This window comes from Vicugna pacos, chromosome 7 (assembly GCF_048564905.1).
Source record: "Vicugna pacos chromosome 7, VicPac4, whole genome shotgun sequence".
NCBI lineage: Eukaryota > Metazoa > Chordata > Mammalia > Artiodactyla > Camelidae > Vicugna > Vicugna pacos.
The window spans coordinates 50273215-50295095 of NC_132993.1; the positions used below are offsets into that span (position 1 = coordinate 50273215).

The following is a 21881-nucleotide window of genomic DNA, read 5'->3' on the forward strand; positions in this document are numbered from 1 at the left end:
CCTTGGAAACTGGTTTCTAATACACAATAGAGTACACACCTTGACAGTAGGTTCAGGTAAATTACATTATAAATCAGGTAGAAGTGACTACCTTCAGTTTCACATATTGTTAACTCATCTAGTTGCAGGTTCAGAAAGGTGTCAGTCTCAGGGGCTTCTATGCACACTGCGTTCTAGAGTTCAGTCCCATTTATTTTGGGACTGTTTACAATGACACTTGGTGAAATTTGCTCACCATGATATGCCCCCACCCTCAACACTGTATCAACAAGTCAGTAAACGTGCAGAGACCAAAGTTAACACACAAAATTTGCTTTAATTTTTTTTAGCGGTCTCTTGCAAAGAGCAAAACAAAGCCCTCACGGTAATGCAGGTGCTGGCCAATCACCGAATCAGCGACAGTCTAACTGCTACGATGAGGGTAAAGCTGATATGCCTGTATCACGTCTACAACCTGTCGCGCATCCCAGTAGAGAACTCGCCGAGGACTGGAAAGGACAAAGGAAAGTTTCTGTCAAAGTTTAGGAGAGAGGCTGAGCGGGGAGCAGTTTCAGATCATATTTAAACCCCAGACTGTGGAGGAAGCCGAACCTCCCTCGCTTGCTCCTCGGTCGCCACCGGGCCAGGGAAATGCGAGAGGGAATTTTTTCTACAGGACAACTGCCGCCTTGTCCCCGAGACGCGCGAGGTCCGCAGCGCCATCAGTCCAAGGTTCGGCTTCTGCCTGTCTCGCTTTACCCCAGGGCTGGCCGACCCCGGCGTGAGGCGGAAGATGGGCGGCCGCCCCGGGCGCGCGCGCCGGCTCCCGCGTAGGCCCTGCACTGGGGCCTCTCTTTACTCCCAGCAGCCCCAAGTCGGCCTGGGAGCCCAGCACAAGGGCCCTTAACACTGGCGCCGAGCGGGTCTCCGGCCGCCCGCCTCCGCTTCCCCGCGCGCCGGCGCCATGGCGACGGTCACGAGACGCCGGCGGCCCTTACGCCCGCCAATGGGAGCGCACGTCGCGGGGAGACGCGGACGTCGCTCTTCCAAGATGGCGGCGCGTCCGTCGCGAGCTGCCGGGCCGGGGGGAAGCCAGCGAAGCCGAGTAAAGCCGCCGCCCGGGAGAGGACTGGAGGAGCTGCTGCCGCCTTTGGCGGCGGCTCAGGCAGTTTTCGCTGCTGCTAAGGCTGTTGCCATGCGGCGAGGCTAGGGAGGAGCTCACTTCCCCGGGGTGTAATAATGTTAACAGAGGTAAGCGCGACGGTGGCCAGTGATTACCTGTGAAATGGGGAAAGGGCCGGTGCTGGCGGGTCAATAACATCCTTTCTGCAGCTTCCCGGCCCGATCTTCCGCTACGGGCCCCGGGGCGCGAGGAGCAGCTGGGATCCTACAAGTGCCCCCTGAGTAGAAACTGTGCTGACTCAACAGAGTCCTACCACCTCCGGCTGCCTGTGCCTCTTCGCAGTTGCCACTTGCGTGTCGCCCCTGGCACTAGTCTCCCTCCTGCTGTCGCTGCCTCCTCGCTCGCCGCTCCCTTCGTGGTGTCTCCTTACACACTGCTCTGTGGCAGCCTTGGTCTTTCTGCGTTGCTGCTTGTTCTTGTTCCCCTAGGGTTTGCCCGAGGTCTCTCCTTTCTCGGCTCTCTGGCCTCCAGGGCCCTCCACTTCCAAGCTCGGTTAGCATCCTGGATTTGTCACTCGGCCACACCGGTTTGTTTCCCATCCTCTACTTTGACTACTTCCTGAGGAGGACCTTCTTTTTTTCAGACGACACTTGGATAGCCTAGTTATATCACCCCACCCCACCCCCAACCCGTCACCTTTCGTTTAAATCGCGAGAATCGGAAAAGTTCAGTTTAGCATCTACCCTCCTGATTTGCTTGAGGCTCTCTTGGTACTCTCTGTGGAACAGTTTTTTCCTTTGGTCCTGAAATGGAAGTAGGGCAACTGTGACTAGCCAATCAGTTTCCCTGATGTCCGTTGCATAAAAGCAGACTTGAAGCAGTAGAGTTTGCCTTTGCTAGCAGTTCTTTAAGGGAAAGAACTAAATTGATGTAACTAGGTATTAACCCAAGTTAACACAGTTACGTGTTGTGGTATATACTGGTGTAGATGTCATTAAAGATAAATTCTGAAGCTTGTGGATTTGAGGAAGTATCCTAGAAGCTATTCACTTGAAGCCCTGTGAAGATTCCAGCGTCAGCTGTCAGGGACTAGTTTGGGCATCTTTGTGAACTGAACTAAGGGTAGGAAACAATTTTAATGGGCAGTGGGAAGTATTCCTACTTGGGCTAACAAGGAAATGAAAATATTTGTAAATGAGTGGCTTTTGTTGTGTGAAAATATGGTAATAAAGGACTTGCCTTTCCAACTTTATAAACTCTGAGGAATACGAACTGTATTTAATAATCTGCACAGAGCCTGGCATGTGCTGTACCTGGTAAATACTTATTGGTTGCTTTTAACTCATGAACTACTTATTTCTAGTAGTTTGTAGTTCACTTTGTATTTCCAAATTTCACAGAGTTTTCATTCCTGTAGTTAATTTTATTCCCATGGTTAATTTCATCCCCAGAGATTACAGTATATCATAAGCTTCTGCTGTCATTAGCAGTATTAGGTTTAAAAAAGAAGACTTATAAGTAGTGGAAGTTCTATTTTACCTTTTGGTGGGAATAATTAGCCTTATAATAAGTTTTCAGTGGTGTTGCTAATGTACAATATTCTTTGAGATGATCTTTTGATTAAAGTTGATTTAAGTTAGCATATTTTGAAGAGCTGTAATGGTTTCACATGAACTCGGTGCCTGCTGAGTTAAATGAGAGTCTTGATTTGGAAAGATTGAACTTTTCTAAGCTTCTGTATTTTAAAATAATTATATGTGTCAGTGAAATATTTTAAACAATAAGTCAATGATAGTAGTTAGATGTGCTTTAGTGTTTTGTGTGTGTGTGTGCTGTGCATAGCTTTAAGTGGCAGAGCCAGGGTTCCAACCTTGGCAGTCCCTGCCCAATGTATCATTAACCATTGCACTGTATTGCCTCTCCAAAGTTAGACCCAGATTAAATGGTGCTTGGATCTTATCTATGGTTGTTAGTAGTCATTTTATAGATTACGAAACTGAAGCTCAAAGACTTGTTCAAGGTCAAACAGTTGTTATTGGCAAAGGCAAAACTAGAATCCTATCTCCTGACTCTCAGTACAGAACTCTGACCATTCTGCTCTCAATGAGCAGTTTTCAGCTCTCATGATTTTAAAACATACTACTTCCTTGTCTGAATATTGTAGTAGATAAACTAGGAATTATCGTTACTTGAGAATGACTTTTTGCTTTACCTTGCCTTTTCTTTTTTTTTGGATCAGGCTCAGAAATAGTCTGATTTTGAAATATTTTAGATATAAAATTCTACTTAATATTGATTACGAAAAAATTTGTGGTGTGGGATTCCTTTTTTCTGCTTCTCTTAGTGCTAACTTAGATCAGCGGTTTGGGGGATGTGATTTGATTTATTTTGTTAGATCTCAAAATGTATAATGGTGAGCTAGGTTCTGAGAGATTCTCATGTTAACCAGGCATATCGTGTGCTCAAAAAGTGAAGTATACAATCTGCTTGGTTCTTTTACATCTCAACATTAAGGTGGGTGATATTATCCCCATTATCCACGCACGAAGACTGAGATTGAGAGCTAAAATAGCTTGCTTAATCAAGAATGATTTATTAAAAGCTCAAGTTTAGCTGTAGCTCAGCTAAGGTTCAAAGTGGAATCAAGTTTGAGGACGCAACTCCAGTTTGAGGACGCAACTCCAGAGCCTGGATTAGATGTGAACACTGGATACGTATGATCTGTTTTTGAAATACTTATTTTTCTTGGTCAGGAGGTACCCTGAGAAGATGACCCTGTGTAGGTTCATCTTTAGAATTCAGAAAGGCTTAAAATCTAGGAATACGATTGTTTTTTATTTCTATTGTTACTGTTTGATTTCTGTTGTTTCAGACTGCCTATTTATGGAACAGATTCATAATACTAGGGATATAGCATGCTAAAGAAATCATACTGATTCTAAGCTATCGAAATTTTAGTGTTGTGGATAGAGGCAAATTAAAATCATTTTTTGAAGGAAAATCCTGCTGTAAAATTGCTGAGTGCTAAGGTTCCAAGTTTAAAGATGCCAATCTTATGAAGTTTCTGTTAATGATCTTCAAGGAAGCTTATAGTCAGTGAGAAAAGCATTACTTGGATTCCTGAATCTTTGAAAAAGGGCATCCCAGAAATTCACCCTGCAGATGGCTATAAATTCCAGTTTATGTTTTATGCAGTGTATAGGAGGGAGAAGGGGGATAGGGTGTTGACTGAATAGAAAAGTAAAACAGTCTTTGAATAAAAAGTCTTCTAAGTTAAATTCCACAATAAAAATAAATAAATAAAATAGCTTGCTTAAAAATCATACAACTGATTGTCAGTAGTCCCACCTAGGATCTCTTATTCCAAATAGTGTGCCGTTTCTGTCACTCAATATGGAATGCATCATTTTTTTGTAGCTGATAATCATCGATTTACTATTTTTAATTTGTTTTTTTAAACTGAGGTGGGGATATCAAATATAGAGATACATAACATTCATATGAAATGACAATGGTAAATATTCATATGAAACTTTTTGGTTTTACATTTTGCCAAAACCAAAACCTTTTCAGAGGTGAGATACTACACAGGTGATCAATTAAGGCTACATTAAGTTAAGCTAAAAGGCAAAATTACTCAACTGAGCAAATTAATTTGTACATTGAACTCTGAAACCTGCAAGGTATGATAGATTAATGTGAATTGAAAGTACAGCCCAGTAGGTTGTCTTGCCCTTTTTTTTTTTTTTCCTTAAAGAGGAGTTAACATAGTTCTCAGTTTAAAGCTTTTGGATTCTATTTGTATTATTTTCATTCCAAATACAGTTGAAATATTTAGAAGGCTTGCTGGCTATCACTATGTAGTTGTGTTTTGCATTTCCATATAGGAATGAGACTTTTTTTCCTTAATGTCCAGTTAAATTTTTTTCAGGACTTCTTACTCTTAATGTTCCTCCTACAATATTTGTTGAAATATTTGTCGTCGTATACTTGAAAATTATTTGTTTAATAACTCAGCCTCCACCCACTCATTTTTAAATAGGCGTAAACTTCATGTACGAGACTTAGTTAGGATATGCAATATTTCCATAAGAGTTTGCTTCAGTTAATCTGAGTTTTCACATTTGAATGTAATGAAATATTTATTAGTGAATTTTCATTAAGCACACTTTTAAACTTTTTTTTTGGCATTTCAACAGCTATTATTTCTGAGCATCAGTTATTATAGAGAACTAAAGGTATAGAAGATGGGGGAAAATATTCTGAATTTGTACCAGTGCTATGGCGTGTTCTGGAGGTTGTTTTTGCGTTTATTACCAGCCTGTTGACACTTGTGCTTTTAAAAATAGTGAAGAAAAATTGTAGTTATTTACACTTAGTAGTTTGGGTTATATGCAAATATGGGGCATTTGTAGATGTTACATAAAAAGTGCTTCTAGTCATGCTATGTTACTTCCACTTAGATTTATTGATTTTTATATATATTAACACTGATTCTCAATTTTGTGGTTAACAAATACGATACAGATGGGTAAGGCATAAACTGCTGCACTATTAGAAATCTCAGATTAATAGTTATTAAGGAAGTAAAATTTTGTGGTTTAAACAAATTGAAAGATTTGCCTAAAGGACGTTAAGCAGGACTTCTCATTGCTTTTGAAAGGTGATTTACTCTCAAAGAAGCTGGCAGAATTTGCATCATATTGCAAAGCTGTTTAACCATAGAGACTGTGGTGGTTAATTTTACGCATCAACTTGACTGGCCACAGGGTTCCACATTAAACATTATTTCTGGATAGTCAGTGAGGGTATAGCTAGATGAGGATAAGATTAACATTTGAATTGGCAGGCTCCTTAAAATTTGGGTGGGCGCTATCCAATCTGTTGAGGGGCCTAAACACAACAACAGGAAAAAGGAATTTGCCCCCAGCCATTTTTCTACCTTACTGTTTGAGCTAGGACATCAGATTTCATCTTCTCCTGTCCTTGGGCTGGGATTTATACCATCAGCTCTCCTGGTTCTCAGGCCTTGGACTGAATTTCACAACTGGCTTTCCTGGCTTGTATTCAGCAGATGGTGGGATTTCTCAGCTTCCACAATCTTGTGAGCCAATCCCTCACAGTAAGTTTCCTTAAAAAAAAAAAAAAATCTCCTATTGGTTCTGTTTCTCTGGAGAACCCTGACTAATACAGAGACTTACAGAGTTTCTTGTATTTCACTTTGAGAAATCCTGAGATGTGATGAGTTATGCATCAAGGGAGAGTCTGTGAACTTTCAGAGCTCTTTTTAAAGACACACACACACACACACACTCTGTTGCCCATAGTAAGTGCTTAGTAAAAAATTATGTCTGTTGATTAATATATTTGTTAAGAGAAATGCTCTTGAGATGAGTTGATACTTAAACTACATGAGCTATTTCCTTAATTATTAATTAATGACATCTTATAAAGGCTACTAACCAGAACAAGAACCATGGATCCATTGACACTCAAAAGATGTTAAGAGATGGGGAAGAGATTTTATAAGGGAAGTGTGAGGACATCACTATCTAGAATGAGACTGGCTTGCCACTCTATATACAACATTGTTTAGCATCTTTTGACAAGGCAAATTGAGTATTGCCAACCATTTCAAGAATTCTAAAGGGCCTTTGTTTTATGTTTTTCCCATTGATTTCACATTTTCAGAGAGCTTATAAATAAGTTATATTTAGTAATTATTTTCATTGTATTTTATTATTCTAGCACATATACACCCATTTTTCATCACTTCTGATTAGCAGCTAGCTAGCTAATTGATAGAATTGCAAACAAAAGCAAGTATGTGTGACTTTTTTGTTAAACCCTACAACTTCATATTAGATAAATGTAAGTCTTCCATTAGGCATTTCAGAATATTAAAATAGAGCTTTGAGATTTCCATAACCATCTTTGGGAGTCCTAGGTAGGGAGATGCTAGTGTTCAGATAGATTGTTCCAGAGTTTGTTAACCAGTTTTTCATAGAAATTGATAAAAGATAATTTCTTAGCTGGTCCACTGTGCTTTAAAAGTTTTGTATTGTTACAAGTTTATAAAATTACTTTAAATTTAAGTAATTAAATAATTTAATTTTAGGAAACATGGAATTATATTTGGGTAAAGAACTGAGAAATAAGTACAAATGTAATTATAAAGATTTAAGGTGTTGGTTTGTGAATCATAAGGCCACTACAAAATGGATGGCTTTTCATTTCTGTATGTAGTTACTACCAGTGCATATACAGACTTTCGCAGATTATAAAGAGTGCTTTGTCTCTTAATTTAATCATATTGTTAGATGAGTTCATGCTTACTTACATGTTTAGTGCCATTTCTAGTTTAATTGTGGAATAAAGAGTATTCTCTTAGGGGGAAAAAAAGGGTATGAAAGGACGTTTGAAATAGATTGTTTTAGCTGGGACAAATTAAGTTGTGTTAGCTAAGTAATAATGGAAAGGAAGGGAGCATGAGCTTCTGGATGAGGAAGAAAATAGGTTCTATCATGGGAAAGAATTTTCAATGCTGGCTACTCACTAGCCATTTGGTGGCAAAACTAGGTGACTTTATGGCATTCCTGACTGAGGTTCTCAGGGTATCGCTTTTTAAATTGTGCTTTGAAATTCTGTGGTTTCACAGACCATCAGCTGCCCTCTCAACTGATGATCATCTAAAATTGACTTTCTGAGTGAAGTTTAACTTTGATATTACAATGCTTTATGTATTTGTGAGGAGAGAGGACTTTGAATTAAAGCAAGCGGACAGCTCTTAAAACTGTTTTACCATGTTAAAAAATGGTTAAAATTTGAATAATAGGCTGGAGTCATGGTGATGCGTATTTATGTCTATCAACTACCACAGTAGTGAGGCTACACAAATATGACTTATATGTTAAGCATTATAAGGATGAGTCTTCACTGCTTATTTTGTGGTGTGACATTGGGGAAGTTGTTTCTGAGCTCAGAACTTTTCTGAGCCTCAGTTTCCTTCTGTGTAAAATTGGGATAATAATAGCACCTTCCTAGCTGCTCTCTCACATTGTTGTGAAGATCAAATAAAATGCTGGAGGGTAAAACCCTTTGTAAACTGTCAGTCATTGTACAAACATTTGTGATTAATACATCAGTTTTTTTCTTTATATGCTTTTTCTTTACATGAGTGCATTAATATGAATTCAAGCCCTAGGCTCCATCTAGCTTTAAGGCTCACTAGCTTCTCAGTGGGTGGATCCTAGGAGAAAGACCTGGTCTCCTGGCCACTGGTTTAGTTACAGGGGAGGCAGGAAATAGACTAAAAGAAGGCAAAGGAAAAAAATTAGACTGAGATCATGTCTTGCCAGCTGGTAATAAGGGTAGTTTCTTGTGCAGTTGGTAAGCTGATTCCAAAGAATTTCTGAAAGGGAAGTTCCGAAAAATATTTTGCAAAAGGTTACTTATTTGAGGGTTAGTAGTCTTTGTGTGTATGTATTATCTATTTGTGGGAAATCTTTTATTTTTAATCAACCTTGGTAAATTCTTAAATCCTGGAAAATTCTTAAAAAGAAAAGCTGCTGTTTAGTATAAATTTTTTAAGGCATTGGTTGTAACTTATTGGAGATTAATTTTTGTGGTTCACTTTTTTCACCTCCTGTTTGGTAGGCACATGCTAAGTTCTGGTGCTAAAGTGGTGTCAGACCTGAAACCTGCCCTCAGAAAATTCACTCTCAGAACTGAATTGTGCCAGGTTGGCCATCATTCAGCTGAAGCCTTGAGATCTTTTATCAGAATAAAACAAATAACATAATTAAAGAGTGAAAAATTAAGAGGAAGAGAAGGTTGGAGAATGTAATTAAAATAAAAGATAATTACTTGGATTTGCTTTATAACTCCAGGTAAAACTACCAATTTGGATGAGGTGGCCTCTCTAAAATGAGCTTCTTGCAACTGAAGAGTCAACCTATTTCTACTGTCTCTATTTGCTCTAAGCTGATTCACAGTGAGAAGTTAAAAAAGAGAGAGGGAACAGAGAAGCAAAAAAAAAAATCAATCTATGAATTTGTCTTTTTTGTTAGTTTTGTTTTTCTGAAAAAACTTTACGTCAACTTAAGAGGTCTACCAAATTTTACTGAAAGACCCAGCTGAATTCCACTACCCCGGTAAAAGAAATATTTGGTCCCTACCCCCATATATTACATATTATGTAAACTCCTGAATATGCAGCTTAGTTGTATTCCCAGTGCATGGAATGGAGCTTACCACATAGTCCTCACTAAGTACCTGCCAATGAAAGAATGTTGAATATTCCCTCCAGCAAAATGAAATAAAAGTGAAAAATTACTAAGACAAAAGTTGTCTTTGATAAAATTAAACTGTCACATCAGTTACCCCTCAAGGATTGGTTACTATCTATGTTCAGTAGGCATTTTTAAATAGTACACTGTGGTTGAATACTATGTTTGAAGTAACAAAACACACAAAAGTTAGACCAAAAAAAAGGTTGAACACCAGACATTTAGTTAGAATGTAATTGTTTTAATTTTTAATTAAAAAATGTTTTAATTTTTTCTACAGGGAAAAGTCTGATTAGATGTTGTTTTCATGTAACAAATTACAAATGCAAAAGCAGTTTGGATTTTATATCTGTTACTACCTAATTTTTATTATGATTTTATGTGTATTCATGAACTAGATAAAGTGTTATTTATCATAGTACAATAATGCAGATTTTTTTAGTGCTTTGTTGAGTGTTTCACATTTGTATGACCTTTAATGCTATCTTGAAAGTTTGCAAGTGTGAGTAAAAAGTTGGTGATGAGTTTCAACAAGTTGGAAATTTGGGGGGTACATTTTCTAGGAAGGCAGCTGCTACCACAATCTCTTAACTAAAGTACCTCTCAATGTCACTGTTAGAGCACTGTTAGATCATTTCACCCATCTATAATTCCATTGTATACTCAGAAATAATACATACCAGAAAAGGTCAATAAAATAATTCTGTTGTGTTCAGTGGTGGAAATAAACTGGTTTAATGATCTTTCAGTTAGTACTGGTTCATATACAATCAACTAGAATAATTCACCATTGTTAGATTATTGTACTGTTTTTCCAATTTCCTGAGGAACCTTTTAATCCTGATGCATCTGTGCAACTTCTAAGGCGAATCCTGCTTTGCTTTTGACCTTAGCCCTGCATTATTGGAGAGTCCTTGGGAGTTACTCCATTTAAACTTGAGTTGGTTTTGCTCCTGGAACCCTGGAGCTATTTTTAGCCTGGCTGTGGTTTGGCACAGGAGAGAGTATGTGATTTCTTTGTATTGTGACATCTTTTGTTTTCAGGCTAGTTATGTGACAACATGCATGTGTGGAGAATGGCTCATAGATTCGCTATCATTTGAGACTTAGATGTTATAAAACTGAAGTTTTACAGTTTTAATGGAAGAGTTAAGTCTGAAATAAAATTTCACCTCAGTTTAGTCGTCACATAGATTTTTGGGAAATAATGGTCTGATTTTAAGACATTATGATATTGTGTGTTATCCAGTGTTTCTCCAAGTCATAATACTGTACTTTAGAATTTGTTCTTACTTTCTCTTCCTGGAATTATTTGAGGTGGCATTTTTTTCTCAGAATTTTTCTCAGGGTGTTTAATCAGATTGCAGCAATTAATATAATCAACTACTTTAACATCCGGTGTTAATTACTAACATCTGATGCTTTTTCTTGAGTAGTACCTAAGTGCTCAACACTTAAACTGTTACAGTTGTGGAATCCTGGTAAGAGCAGAATAAGAGGAAATGGGCTAGAGGGAGATTGGAAACAATTTAAAAGGTGGAGCACAAGGAAGATACAGAAAAAGGAACTGAAATAATGGACTTTACCAATATGAGTGTGTTGATTATATAAACATTTTAGAAAAATTAATTAGGCTTAAGAGTATTTTATAATTTAAAAAATGTCTATTTTGAACCAGAATGCTCTATAAGTTAATGTCTGATAACTCAGACTATTCATCCAAATAATAGGCACTAATGCAAAATTTATAGGGTTACTGAAGTTAGTGAGATTGTCTTTGTACTGGGGCTCAGAGTGTTAATCATCTCTATCTCTTTACTTTGTATCTCTATATATTTCTCTACGTACACACATATCTTCTGATCAGAAATTAAACATTCCTAATTTCTGAAGAAGAGTGTATGCTTTTGGTTAAGAGTGAAGGCTGGTGTCAAATTATTTGAATTTGAATCTTTAAGTTTTGTCACTTCAGAGTATTTCGACCTTAGAAAGTTACTAACCTTTTGAATCTCAGTTTTCTCATCTGTGTAACTTTTAAATTAATGATACTTACCCCATAGGGTTGTTATAAGTATTAAGTGAAATAATGTATGTTAAATACTACACACAGTATTTCTCACAGTTACACTTAAGAAATAACTAGACTTTATTATTATTCCTCAGATGTAAATAACAAGTGGTTTATTTTTATAGCTTAGAATTTAATGTTTGAAATTTTTTGTGTGTGTTCTGTCTTTGTTTCTTTGAGGAAGATTTAAAATGTCAAATGAAAGTAAGACTGACCTAAATAATTTAATTCTTCTCTTTCTGTCTCAGTTTTTACTTTCTATTTTATGTATTTCTTTAAGAGCTAGATTTAGACTATCAGGAGAAAATAAAGAGTGGTGACGCTTGTATAATATGAATTGTTCATAAGTAGAACTTTTGATTAACCAATAACTTCTGGCTGTTGAAGCTTTTTACTGTAGATGAAATGAAAGGGGAGAATTGTGGTATACTCTCATATTATGCTTTAAAAATGCCAGTGTTAAATAGTTTTCTCCTATGGGAAGTACTATAATTCTTGTCAATTTAATAAAACTTTATGTAAAGTAGTTCACAATTTATATAAGCTTTTCTATTGTTCCTTTTATAGGGAATAGAAAAATGAGGAATGTTAAAATTCTTTGTTTAAAAAAATATGTAGTTGGCTTGATTGGTATTAGTAGTACTGTGTAGTAGGTTAAGAAAAGAACTAAGGGCTAAGTTACCTCAAATAAAATTTGTACTTATAAATCTAAATGTGGGTATTAAGAATATAAATAATTTCAATTCCTTTATTCAGCAGTTGCTTATCTGCATTCATGTAATAGTGCAATAAATTGTTATATTCACGGAGTAGAGTGTTCATGTGATAATAATGTTTTACTTAGCTGAAGATTATGCCATCAGGATCCTTTGTGGGTGAATCTATGTTTGTCTCTATTTTCCTTACTGTATTTATTTTTCTTCTTACCGCTGTTGCTTTGTGAATGTGTTGATTTTTTTCCTCACCTGTATCTTTTATTATTCTGTGTCTGTAGGCCTGCAGCTTGCTCTCTGTTTTTTTTTTCCCCAGTACCTTCATCCTTTCCTCCCACTCTTCAGTAAACTAAGCAGGCCACAATAGAGAATTAAACTTTATTTTTAAGTTATATTCTACTTGCAAGTTAAAAAATATTTTCCATTGCTAATTTAAAAAGTGAACGTGTAGAACAGTTTATATATATATTTAAATAATACAGCTCAGTATAATTTTCTCTTATGATTATATCCTTTTGATTGAATTTGCCTTGATTAAAAAGACTATCTCTGAGTTGATGAACACTGTTGAGCTTTATTTTTATTGTGAAATAAGAGAATCTTGTAGTACTTTCAGGGTCGTTGTTTTGATATTGAGTTGTTACTGTACAGTCTTCAGGAATGTGAAGGAAATTTGACCTGCACCAACTCTGGAATATACTCTGAAAGTTATCTGAATACTAATACTTAGAAAATCTACATCAGATTCTTAAGGAGTACCGAGGGCTTTGAGGTATTAGTGTCAGTTTAAACACCTCAGTTTTTTCTGATACATTGAATTTTTAAATCTTAATAAATCACTTTTATTTGATTATTTAAGTATGTGTGCAGAATTTTGCCCATTCCCTCCCTGCCCTTTTATAAAAGATTTTGAGAGTCTGTGTAAAATAATGGTTCAGGACACGCTTGAATTTTAAACCAAGCTCATTTCTTGGTCCAGTTCTATTAGTTAGCTCTTTCCTCATCTGTAGAATAGAGTTAGTAATATAACTTATGTCACAGAGTTGTGAGAATTAGAAATATATGTAAGGTGGTTAGCAAAGCACTGAACAGTTAATACTAAGTGCTTAATACGTCATGGCTCCTGTTGTTTCAGAGGATGTTCCTTTTCATAAGAAGAAAGGAGAGGTAGGAGATTGGTGACAGTTGTGTTGAAAGGCTGTGCTTTGAAGATCTGTCTCCTGTCATTTCCTTTTTGGTTGTATATTTTGGGGAAAAGCAGAAGCTGAATTGTGAATATTGGGACTTTTATTCTCGTATTGTTGTAGTCTTATATGAATGAGGCGAGGGAGGGGCCGCTTAGGAATATGGCCTGTTTTATCTTGTATTGCACCAGTTAACTGCTGTGGTAAAAATCTTATGTGCTTTAGTAGAGGAACACTTCTGTCAGTGGAAATCTTCATTCTTTTTAATTCACTTTTGTTAAAGGAGCTTAAGGTGAATTTCTCTGTAACTGAGTTTGTTTTTCTGTATGAGATATATTATTACAACTTATAACTTTATTAAATTGGTCAGTGGAGGAAAAATTCCTGAATATTATAGGAAATGCCCAGAAGGCATTTGATAAAATTCAGCTTCTATCCCTGATTAAATATATTTAATAAAATAGATGAATACTACATTAAAAATTGTATTTAAAACAAATGTCAGAAGCATACTTTATACTTTTTAGTCTCATGTTTAGCTTTTTTTTAATCATGAACAAATTTGACTCAATGATTTTTCACCTTTGCCTTGCTTTAAAAGTTTGGATATCTTTGTTGGTCGGGTTGATCATTTTTCATATGCTTATTGGCCATTTGTATTTTCAGTTTTAGGGTAGCCTGTTCCTACCCTATTTTTCCTTTTGGAGTATTGGTCTATTTCTTAATGATTTATAGCATCCCTTTACTCATGGATTTTAAGCTTTTATTGTATAGGATGCATATATTTTCACAAATGTGTATATGTTTAACTTTATGGATTTTTTGCTATTTATAAAAATTTTATACTGTCAAATATGTCAGGCCTTTCCTACAGATTTTGCCATTTAAAAAAAGACCTTTCCTGACCCTAGATTATACAGTGATTTATCATTTTTTAGTCAGAATTTCCACATATTTTTAGCTGTTGCCTACATATTTTTAGTAAATTTGTGAGGTATTTTATAGGGGAAAATACTCATAATTTTTATCAATTTTTTATAATGTCCATTTCAGACATACAGAAACTGAAAAATATTGCCATTAGCACCCATGTACCAATTATCCCAGATTTGTTAACATTAATTATTTGTTTTATCTCTGACTATGTCATTTTTCTTATTGTAGCTGAACCATTTTAAAGTAAATTGCAGATATTACATAATATATCCTCAAAATACTCTCATGAATCTCCCAAAAATAAGGGTTTTTTTTTGGATATAACCACAGCATTATTGTCACACCTAATAAAATTACCACTGATACCCTATTATCATCTAATAGCATATTCAGATTTCCCTAGTTTGAACCAGGATCTAATCCAGCAGTATCATTGTTGTGTCTTTTTAATCCAGAATAGGTAATCTCCCCATCTTTTGTCCTCCTCTTCCTCCTCTTCTTTCTCCTCTTCATTGTTCTTGGTGGTTGTCCTGTACATTAGGATGGTGTGTAGGATGCGCACAGCGACGTCCTTGCCTCTGATACCCACCTCCCCCTTTCTGATAACCAAAAATGTCTCCATACATTGCTGAATGTTTCCTGGGAGGCATAATTCCCCTTGGTTGAGAATCACTGCAGTGAAAGCGGTACCTTTTCTGCATTTTATTTTTTTAGATACTTATTTCCAGAATTGTTTTTATTCCATTGATCTGTGTGTCTGCCCTTTAGCCTGTTTGGTTATTTATTTTACTTCTCTTTGTTGTTTAACTAGTAAGTAGTAATTTAAAAAACAGCGTTCTTGAGACGTAATTTATATACCATACAATTCACACAAATAAAGAGTACAATTCAGTGGCTTTTAGTACTTTCACAGAGTTGTGCATCCATTGCCAGTAAGTTGTAGAACTCATTACCCTCAAACAAAAAACCCTCGTCCTTTAGCTATTACTCCTAAATCTTCCCTCCTTTGAGCCACAGGCTATCACAAATCTGTCTCTATAGACTTGCCTATTCTGGACTCTTTATATGAATGGAATCATACAGAATGTGGTCTTTATGACTGGCTTCTTTCTCTTAGCATGTTTTCAGGTTTCATCCATGTTGTAACGTATCAATATTTCAGTTTTCTTTTTATTGCCTAATAATATTCCTTTGTATAGAAAGACCACATTTTGTGTATGATTTCATCTATTGATGGATGTTAGGTTACTTTCACTTTAGGACTGTTATTAGTGATGTTGCTATGAGCGCTGTGTTCACGTTTTTGAATGGACATATGTTTTCAATTCTCTAGGGTATATACTGGGAATGGAATTGCTGGATCATATGGTAACCCTGTTCTTAACCTTTTGAGAAACTGCAAATTGTTTTCAAGAGTACTGCCTCATTTTTATTCCCACCAGCAGTATAGGAGGGTTCTAATTTCTCTACATACTCAGGAATATTTATTATCTGCTTTTTTTTTTATCATAGTCATCTGGTAGGTGAGAAGTGGTATCTCATAGTGGTTTTGATTTGCATTTCCCTTAAGTCTAATGATGTTAAACATTTTTTCATGTGCTTTTCATGATCACACTTCTGTTATCTTCTTTGGAGAAATGTGTATTCAAATCTTGTGCTTATTTTAAAATTGTGTTATTCGTCTGTTTCTTGTTCAGTTTTAACAGTTCTTTGTATATTCCAGATAGAAATTCATTATTAGATACATGATTTACAAATATTTTCTCATTCTGTGGGTTGGCTGTTCATTTTCTTGATGGTATCATTTGCAGCACATTTTAAAATTTTAAAGTTCAGTTTATTTTTCTTTCATTGATTGTGCTTTTGGTATCAAAAGATATTTAAATTTTGCAATCAATGTTCTTTCATTAGCTTCAGGAGATAGTATAAAGTATCACATAAGCAAGACAAACTAGATAGATAAAAAATAGAGCTGAAATTAAGCCATTATAGTTTTCCTAACTTGAATTTTGAAAACACAGTTTTTTTTCTTGAACTTTATTATCATATTTAGATGGGTGTGTGTGTGTGTGCGCGCGCGCGTGCTTATAGAAGACTTTACTGAGAATTTGAGAGTGATTAGGGGTTGGGTTTACATTGTAGCAGTGTTAGATAATTTAAACACATTGTGCTCTCTAGTGGATTAGCTAACTACAGTAAGCTACAATTCTGCAGTGTTCCAGTCTTCAGTTGCCCTGCTGTGAATGTTTTCATACTTAACCACACCCCCTAGAGGAGGTGGAATCCTCGAAAAGCAGAGACCATATATTTCCAATCCTGCCCTCTGTCTGTAATAATCTGCTTATTCCTCCTTGCTGAATTCCTGGCTCTGGTATTTCATGATTATTGTGTGCTTACCCATTATTTTTTCCTTCCAGCACATTCTGAGTCTCTGGGTCTTCACTATGCAGATCCATTACTAGGCTGGCTTATTATTTTAGCAATAAAACTCCAGGCCCAGGAATCTTGGCTCAGATCGTGATATTCTTGAGGATCATCTCTGTTTATGGTCCAGCTGCCTCTTCACAGTCACCTTCAGCAGTGTTTGCCCTCATCACCACCACCTTCTTAGCGTTGTACTTACTAAAAGTCTTAAAATTTTTATTTACTGCTTAATGAAACCTTGACAATATACAAACATATATCTATTTTTTTAAGATTTTACATATGCAAATCCGTTTTTAAGGTTGTGTGTGTTAAGTTATTCCTTTGTTATATCATAATTTGACTAGCTGTTTTGTCTTGTTTTCTCAAACAGGATGTTAGTTTCATGTTTTTCACATGGTAGAGTACAAGTTTTATGACAGTCTTTATGATGATTGCTTGATAGAAATAAACATCCATAATAATGTATTCATTTAATTTAAATGACTAATGGAATGTAAATAAAATGAGTTAACGATATGGTATGTCTTTTTTAGGAAAAGTGGTATGTGTAATCCAAAAATAATAAAGTATCATTTGTTATACATTTATTTTAAAAAGTTGCTGCTTGAAAAGTAAACCAGTGCAGAAATATATTTAGTAAAAAGTCAAAGTATTATTTGCCTTTTCTGTTTTAAAACAGTCTGAGTACTTCCATACCTTTCTCTTTGTTTTATTATACATTAGAGAGAATTTTCATTAAATTAAAAAAGTTACTCTTAAAGGTGGTGATGTAAATTATCTTTTCCCACTTTGATAAGTTTCTCAAGTGTTCATCTAATTTTTTCAGTAGCTTTTGTTTATTGTTACACTTTATACTCTTCTCCCCTTCCCTCTGCCCTGTAGGTAGTAGTTATTCACTGAATTGATTTGACACAGAAACCAACGGCAAATGAAATCCAAGTATTAAGATGCCAGTTAATGATCAGAAAGGAAGATAATCTGGTTAAGATTACCACTAAGAAAAAGAATCCTAATGTATAGATAACATTGATTTAGATGATTAATGAGAAGATCTGTTGTGTATTCCCTATATACTTAGGGTATACTGGATGTTCCAAATGTTACATTTGGTATCAGAGATGCATCAATGAACAAAACATACACAATTTATGTCCTTATGAGATTTAGAGCATATGGTGTATACAAGAAAATAAAACAGGCAATTCCAATGTAATGTGATAAAAATAATGGCAAGACAATGGTTGAAATGGTGTACTATGGAGTCCAATCTAGGTGGGGAAGTGAATACAGAAGTGGGCTAAGTAAGAAGAAAGTAAAAGAATCAAGTATCTGCAACTCTGATAATGAAAAATAGATGCAGTAGGTATAACTAATTTAAAACTGGAAGATTGTGGTCAGAGAGTAAGGTAACTTTCACATTTCCCATTCAGAGAAGACAGGGTGATGAAGTTTAGAGTGTGGTCTTACAGTGGCTAAAGTAGAGTTGCAGTAAAGTTGGTGGAGGTGAAATGCTCATGATGTTAAAAGTAGAGTGTTGGATGGATTATCCATATAAGTATTGAAATAATTCAAGGTTATGTAGTACTTAGGATAGAGAAGAATGCTGTGTGCTGTGTCAGGAGTTTTGAGTGAATGATTAGGAGTGCCTTGGGGATAGTGGTTCACACTTGTGACTGCGTTTTGGCATCAGCTGGAGAATTTTACAACTACTAATGCTCCTGCCCTAACTTTGCTGCACATTGAAAATTCTAATGTCTAGCTCCCATGCTCAGCTGTTCTGATTTAATTTGTGTGGCATGCAACCTGGGCAGTGGGACTTTAAAATGCCGTTAGGTAGTTCTTATGTGCAGCACTTGTACAGTGACAGGGTTTTGTTTTTGTTTTTGTTTTTGTTTTTGTTTTTTTAAACAGGAAACTGGCTGGGAGTTATGGTGGGGCCATGACCCTGCATCATGAGTTGGGGTACATGATAAATGGGAGAATAAGCAGCCTTTGAGAGTGCTTCTGGAGAAGCAGCTTTTACTTAAAGCAGGCAGTGAAATTGCTGAGGATATAGATGCATTTATTTTTACCATGAAACAGAGTAAACCTCAAGGGAGGTTTCGGGAGGAAGGGAAGCAGTGGGAAGTTGGATAAAAGAGAAAAAACGAGGGCAGTATAGTGGTTAGAGTATAGGAGAAGACTGATAACTGTATAAATTTACCTTTGGTGGTGATCAAAGGTAACAGGGCATAGTGCATTCAGAATTAGTCTGGAAAATACATTCAGCAGTCCTGTGGTGGATGACAGTTAGGAATTGGGTGAATGGTTCTCAGGAACAGTTTAAAACCTAGATGGATTGAACTTTGTAGGAAATCCTAGTCTTGAATCCTTCTCTTTGTTAAGGGGTTTGGATTGATTGTGTAAGATCCATGGAGAGGCCCAGAGTTTCACACTGTTGTTCTGCAGGCTCCCAGAGGAGTGGTTATGAGGCCTGGTCTTTGTGTTCTGACACTAGCAGGAGGAGGCTCTGGAGTGTCACAGCTTGGTTAGTTCTGCACAACATAGCTCTGCTCACTCCAGTGTGCTTGCTTGCATGAGTGACACTCTGCTGTACCTAACAGTGGCAAAGCCTTTGCTGTTTTACTTTTACACTTGATGCTTTTCAGAAACAATTTTAATTGCCCAATTCCAGATTTTTTTTCAACATACAAGAAATAGTATAGACTTAGAAACAGTGAAAAGGGACTTGGTATATTAGGCAGACTTGGCTTATTTATACATCAGAATTTTATGTGTAGAGAATTGAAGTGAGTTTCACAAAGAAACCATTCAGCCTAGATTAACTACAGTATAAATTATATATGGGACTATAAATTTATAATTGTTACACTGATTCAAATTTATTGTCAGAATAAATTGGTTAACTGTAACTCATTTGATTTATTTGACATGTAGCTTGATTTTTTGCATTGTTAAACCTTGAAAATGAAACCATCAGATGTCACTGTCAACAGAGTGCCGTAAATTTATTTTTCTTTCAAATTAAAGAAAGCTTTTTAAAGTATAATACTTGTAGGCTTTCAAGAGCTATCCTGGTTATGCAGATCATCTGTGAAATTACTTTTGAATGAAGAATTCATTCAAAACATTATAAAAAATTTTTAATATTTGTTGGTCAGAATAGGGTAAGTATTGAAGTAGTAAATTTGGTAACAACTTGGTATAGAAATAGGAAAACTGTATGCCAAGTGGAAAACATACTTTTGCATAATTACGATATATCATGTTAACTAGTAATTAAAACCCATATGCTCTTACTAAGCAAAATATATGTCCATGACTAAAGCTTTTACATTTTTTAAAATAAGACGATTTTGCGTACAGTGACCTTATTTCACATGTATTTGAATTATGAAACTAAAAATAACTTTTTAAGGTTATGACAAGAAGCAGATGATGCCTTGATAGGTCATAGAGATTTAGGTTACATCATTGAAAGGATGTGTTTTACAGCTGAGTGTGACATGCATTTTTGTATGTGTCTTTTGTGTTCATAATTTTCAGATGTGCTTATCAAGATGAAAACTGAAGAGCTGTTATACTAAACGGTGCTTATTTTCCTTTTCTCCTTTTGGATTATATTTATTGATTTCCCTGACGTTTAGGTGGATATGAATGGTACCCATTTTTCTAAAACTCAGTTGGTATTTATTAAAAAACTCTGCACAGCTAGTCAGTTGTCTCAGTCATCTGTGGAAACATTTCATAATTAAGTTTTGCCAACACAGATTCAGACTATTCATAGGAATGTTATTAAGATTTTTCTCTGGCTGTGGCAGCTGACATCATTTGGCTTAAATTTTCTGAGCCAAAATTATTTCTGCTATACTGTATGGAGGGAAATTCTAATAACTTCACGTCAACATTTGTTTTATTGGAATATATCCAAAGCTGCTTCCTGAGGAAAATTTTGGCTTTGTTTATGTGGCTTTAGTCTGCCACCTTGTAGAAGGAGGGTTGTAAGAACGTTAGTTAGGTTCTTTAGTTTTTATGGTTTACCTTGTTTTTAGGTGTATGCTGATTAGCTCTAAATTGAAAATACAGACTACCAACACTCAGTGACTGCAGGCTATATGATACTCAGCACCTCTCAAGGCCTGAAAGAATTGGTAATCAGGGGAAAATGCCTGAGATTTATTTAATCTAATCTTTCTTCTAGATTTTCAAATTTCATCATTTTATTTGTTATAATGGTGGTTAGATTCTCTAATTTCTATCCTTGGATATAGTTTGACTGCTTGAAAATTATAGTCCTGGAACACATTAATTTTACTCCTTGCAGAATTGTCTTTATTGACTTGCCTTTTAATGTTTATGTCCACTTTATTTAAAGTTATTATGAGAAGCAATTTTGTTTAACTTTGTAATGACGTTCCTGTAAAACTGTTGCTGAGAACATTAACCAGTATTTCTTGCTTTGTTTTTCAGATAAATTTCTATTGATACAATTCTTTAAAAATTCAGAGCTGCAGATTTAGAGCACCAGTTAATGAGAGGAACGTTGGATATCATCTGTTCTCAGCTGGTTTACAGATGAAGAAATTGAGGCTCAGAGAGGTCAGCTATAAGTGGCTGGCCTAGAACTTGGGTCTAAAAATTGTGTCTTCTAACAACTGACCCAGTTTTTTTTTAAGTTTTCAAAAAATTGAGGTGAAATTGACATATCTCAAAGTTACCGTTTTAAAGTGAACAGTTCATTGGCATTTAGTACAATCACAATGTGTGCAACTATCCCAACTGTCTAGTTCTGAAACATTTTCATTACCCCAAAAGGGAGATTGTATCCATTACATTTGCTCCCCATTTTCTTCTCCCCTCAGCAGTTGGCAACCACCATTCTACATTCTGTCCCTATGGAGTTATCTGTTCTGGGTGTTACATGTAAATGAAATCATACAATTTTTGACCATTTGTGCCTTGCTTCTTTCACTTAGCATAACGTACTGTCCACATTGTAGCATGTATCAGTACTGCTTCATCCCTTTTTATGGTTAAATAATTCTCTGTTGAAAGTATAGACCGCAATTTGTTTATCCACCCATTCGTTAGTGGACATTTGAACTATTTCCACCTTTTGGCTCTTGTGAATAGTGCTGCTGTGACCGTGTATATACATGTGTT

The 21881-nt window shown here is 35.9% G+C and overlaps 1 protein-coding gene and 1 long non-coding RNA gene across 5 annotated transcripts in view; one reads left to right on the forward strand and one right to left on the reverse strand.

Annotated features, from left to right (window-relative positions):
* Positions 1 to 296: 296 nt before the first annotated feature.
* On the reverse strand, positions 297 to 1032 carry LOC116278776 (uncharacterized). Its single transcript, XR_012074429.1, has 2 exons — positions 592 to 1032; positions 297 to 488 (listed from the first exon to the last, which is right to left on the reverse strand). It is a non-coding gene; the product is annotated as an uncharacterized lncRNA (long non-coding RNA).
* SNX13 (sorting nexin 13) overlaps positions 1020 to 21881 on the forward strand; it is a 110305-nt gene continuing 89443 nt past the window's right edge. For 2 of the 4 annotated variants that reach the window (XM_072964895.1, XM_072964896.1), the window contains exons 1-2: positions 1109 to 1230; positions 21189 to 21317. In XM_072964895.1, the coding sequence (XP_072820996.1) occupies positions 21294 to 21317 (24 nt within the window). In that variant the 5' untranslated portion in view covers positions 1109 to 1230; positions 21189 to 21293. Of the gene's footprint in view, positions 1231 to 21188; positions 21318 to 21881 lie in introns of all 4 variants that reach the window. The other 2 variants (XM_015245633.3, XM_006211724.3) reach the window with 1 other exon arrangement.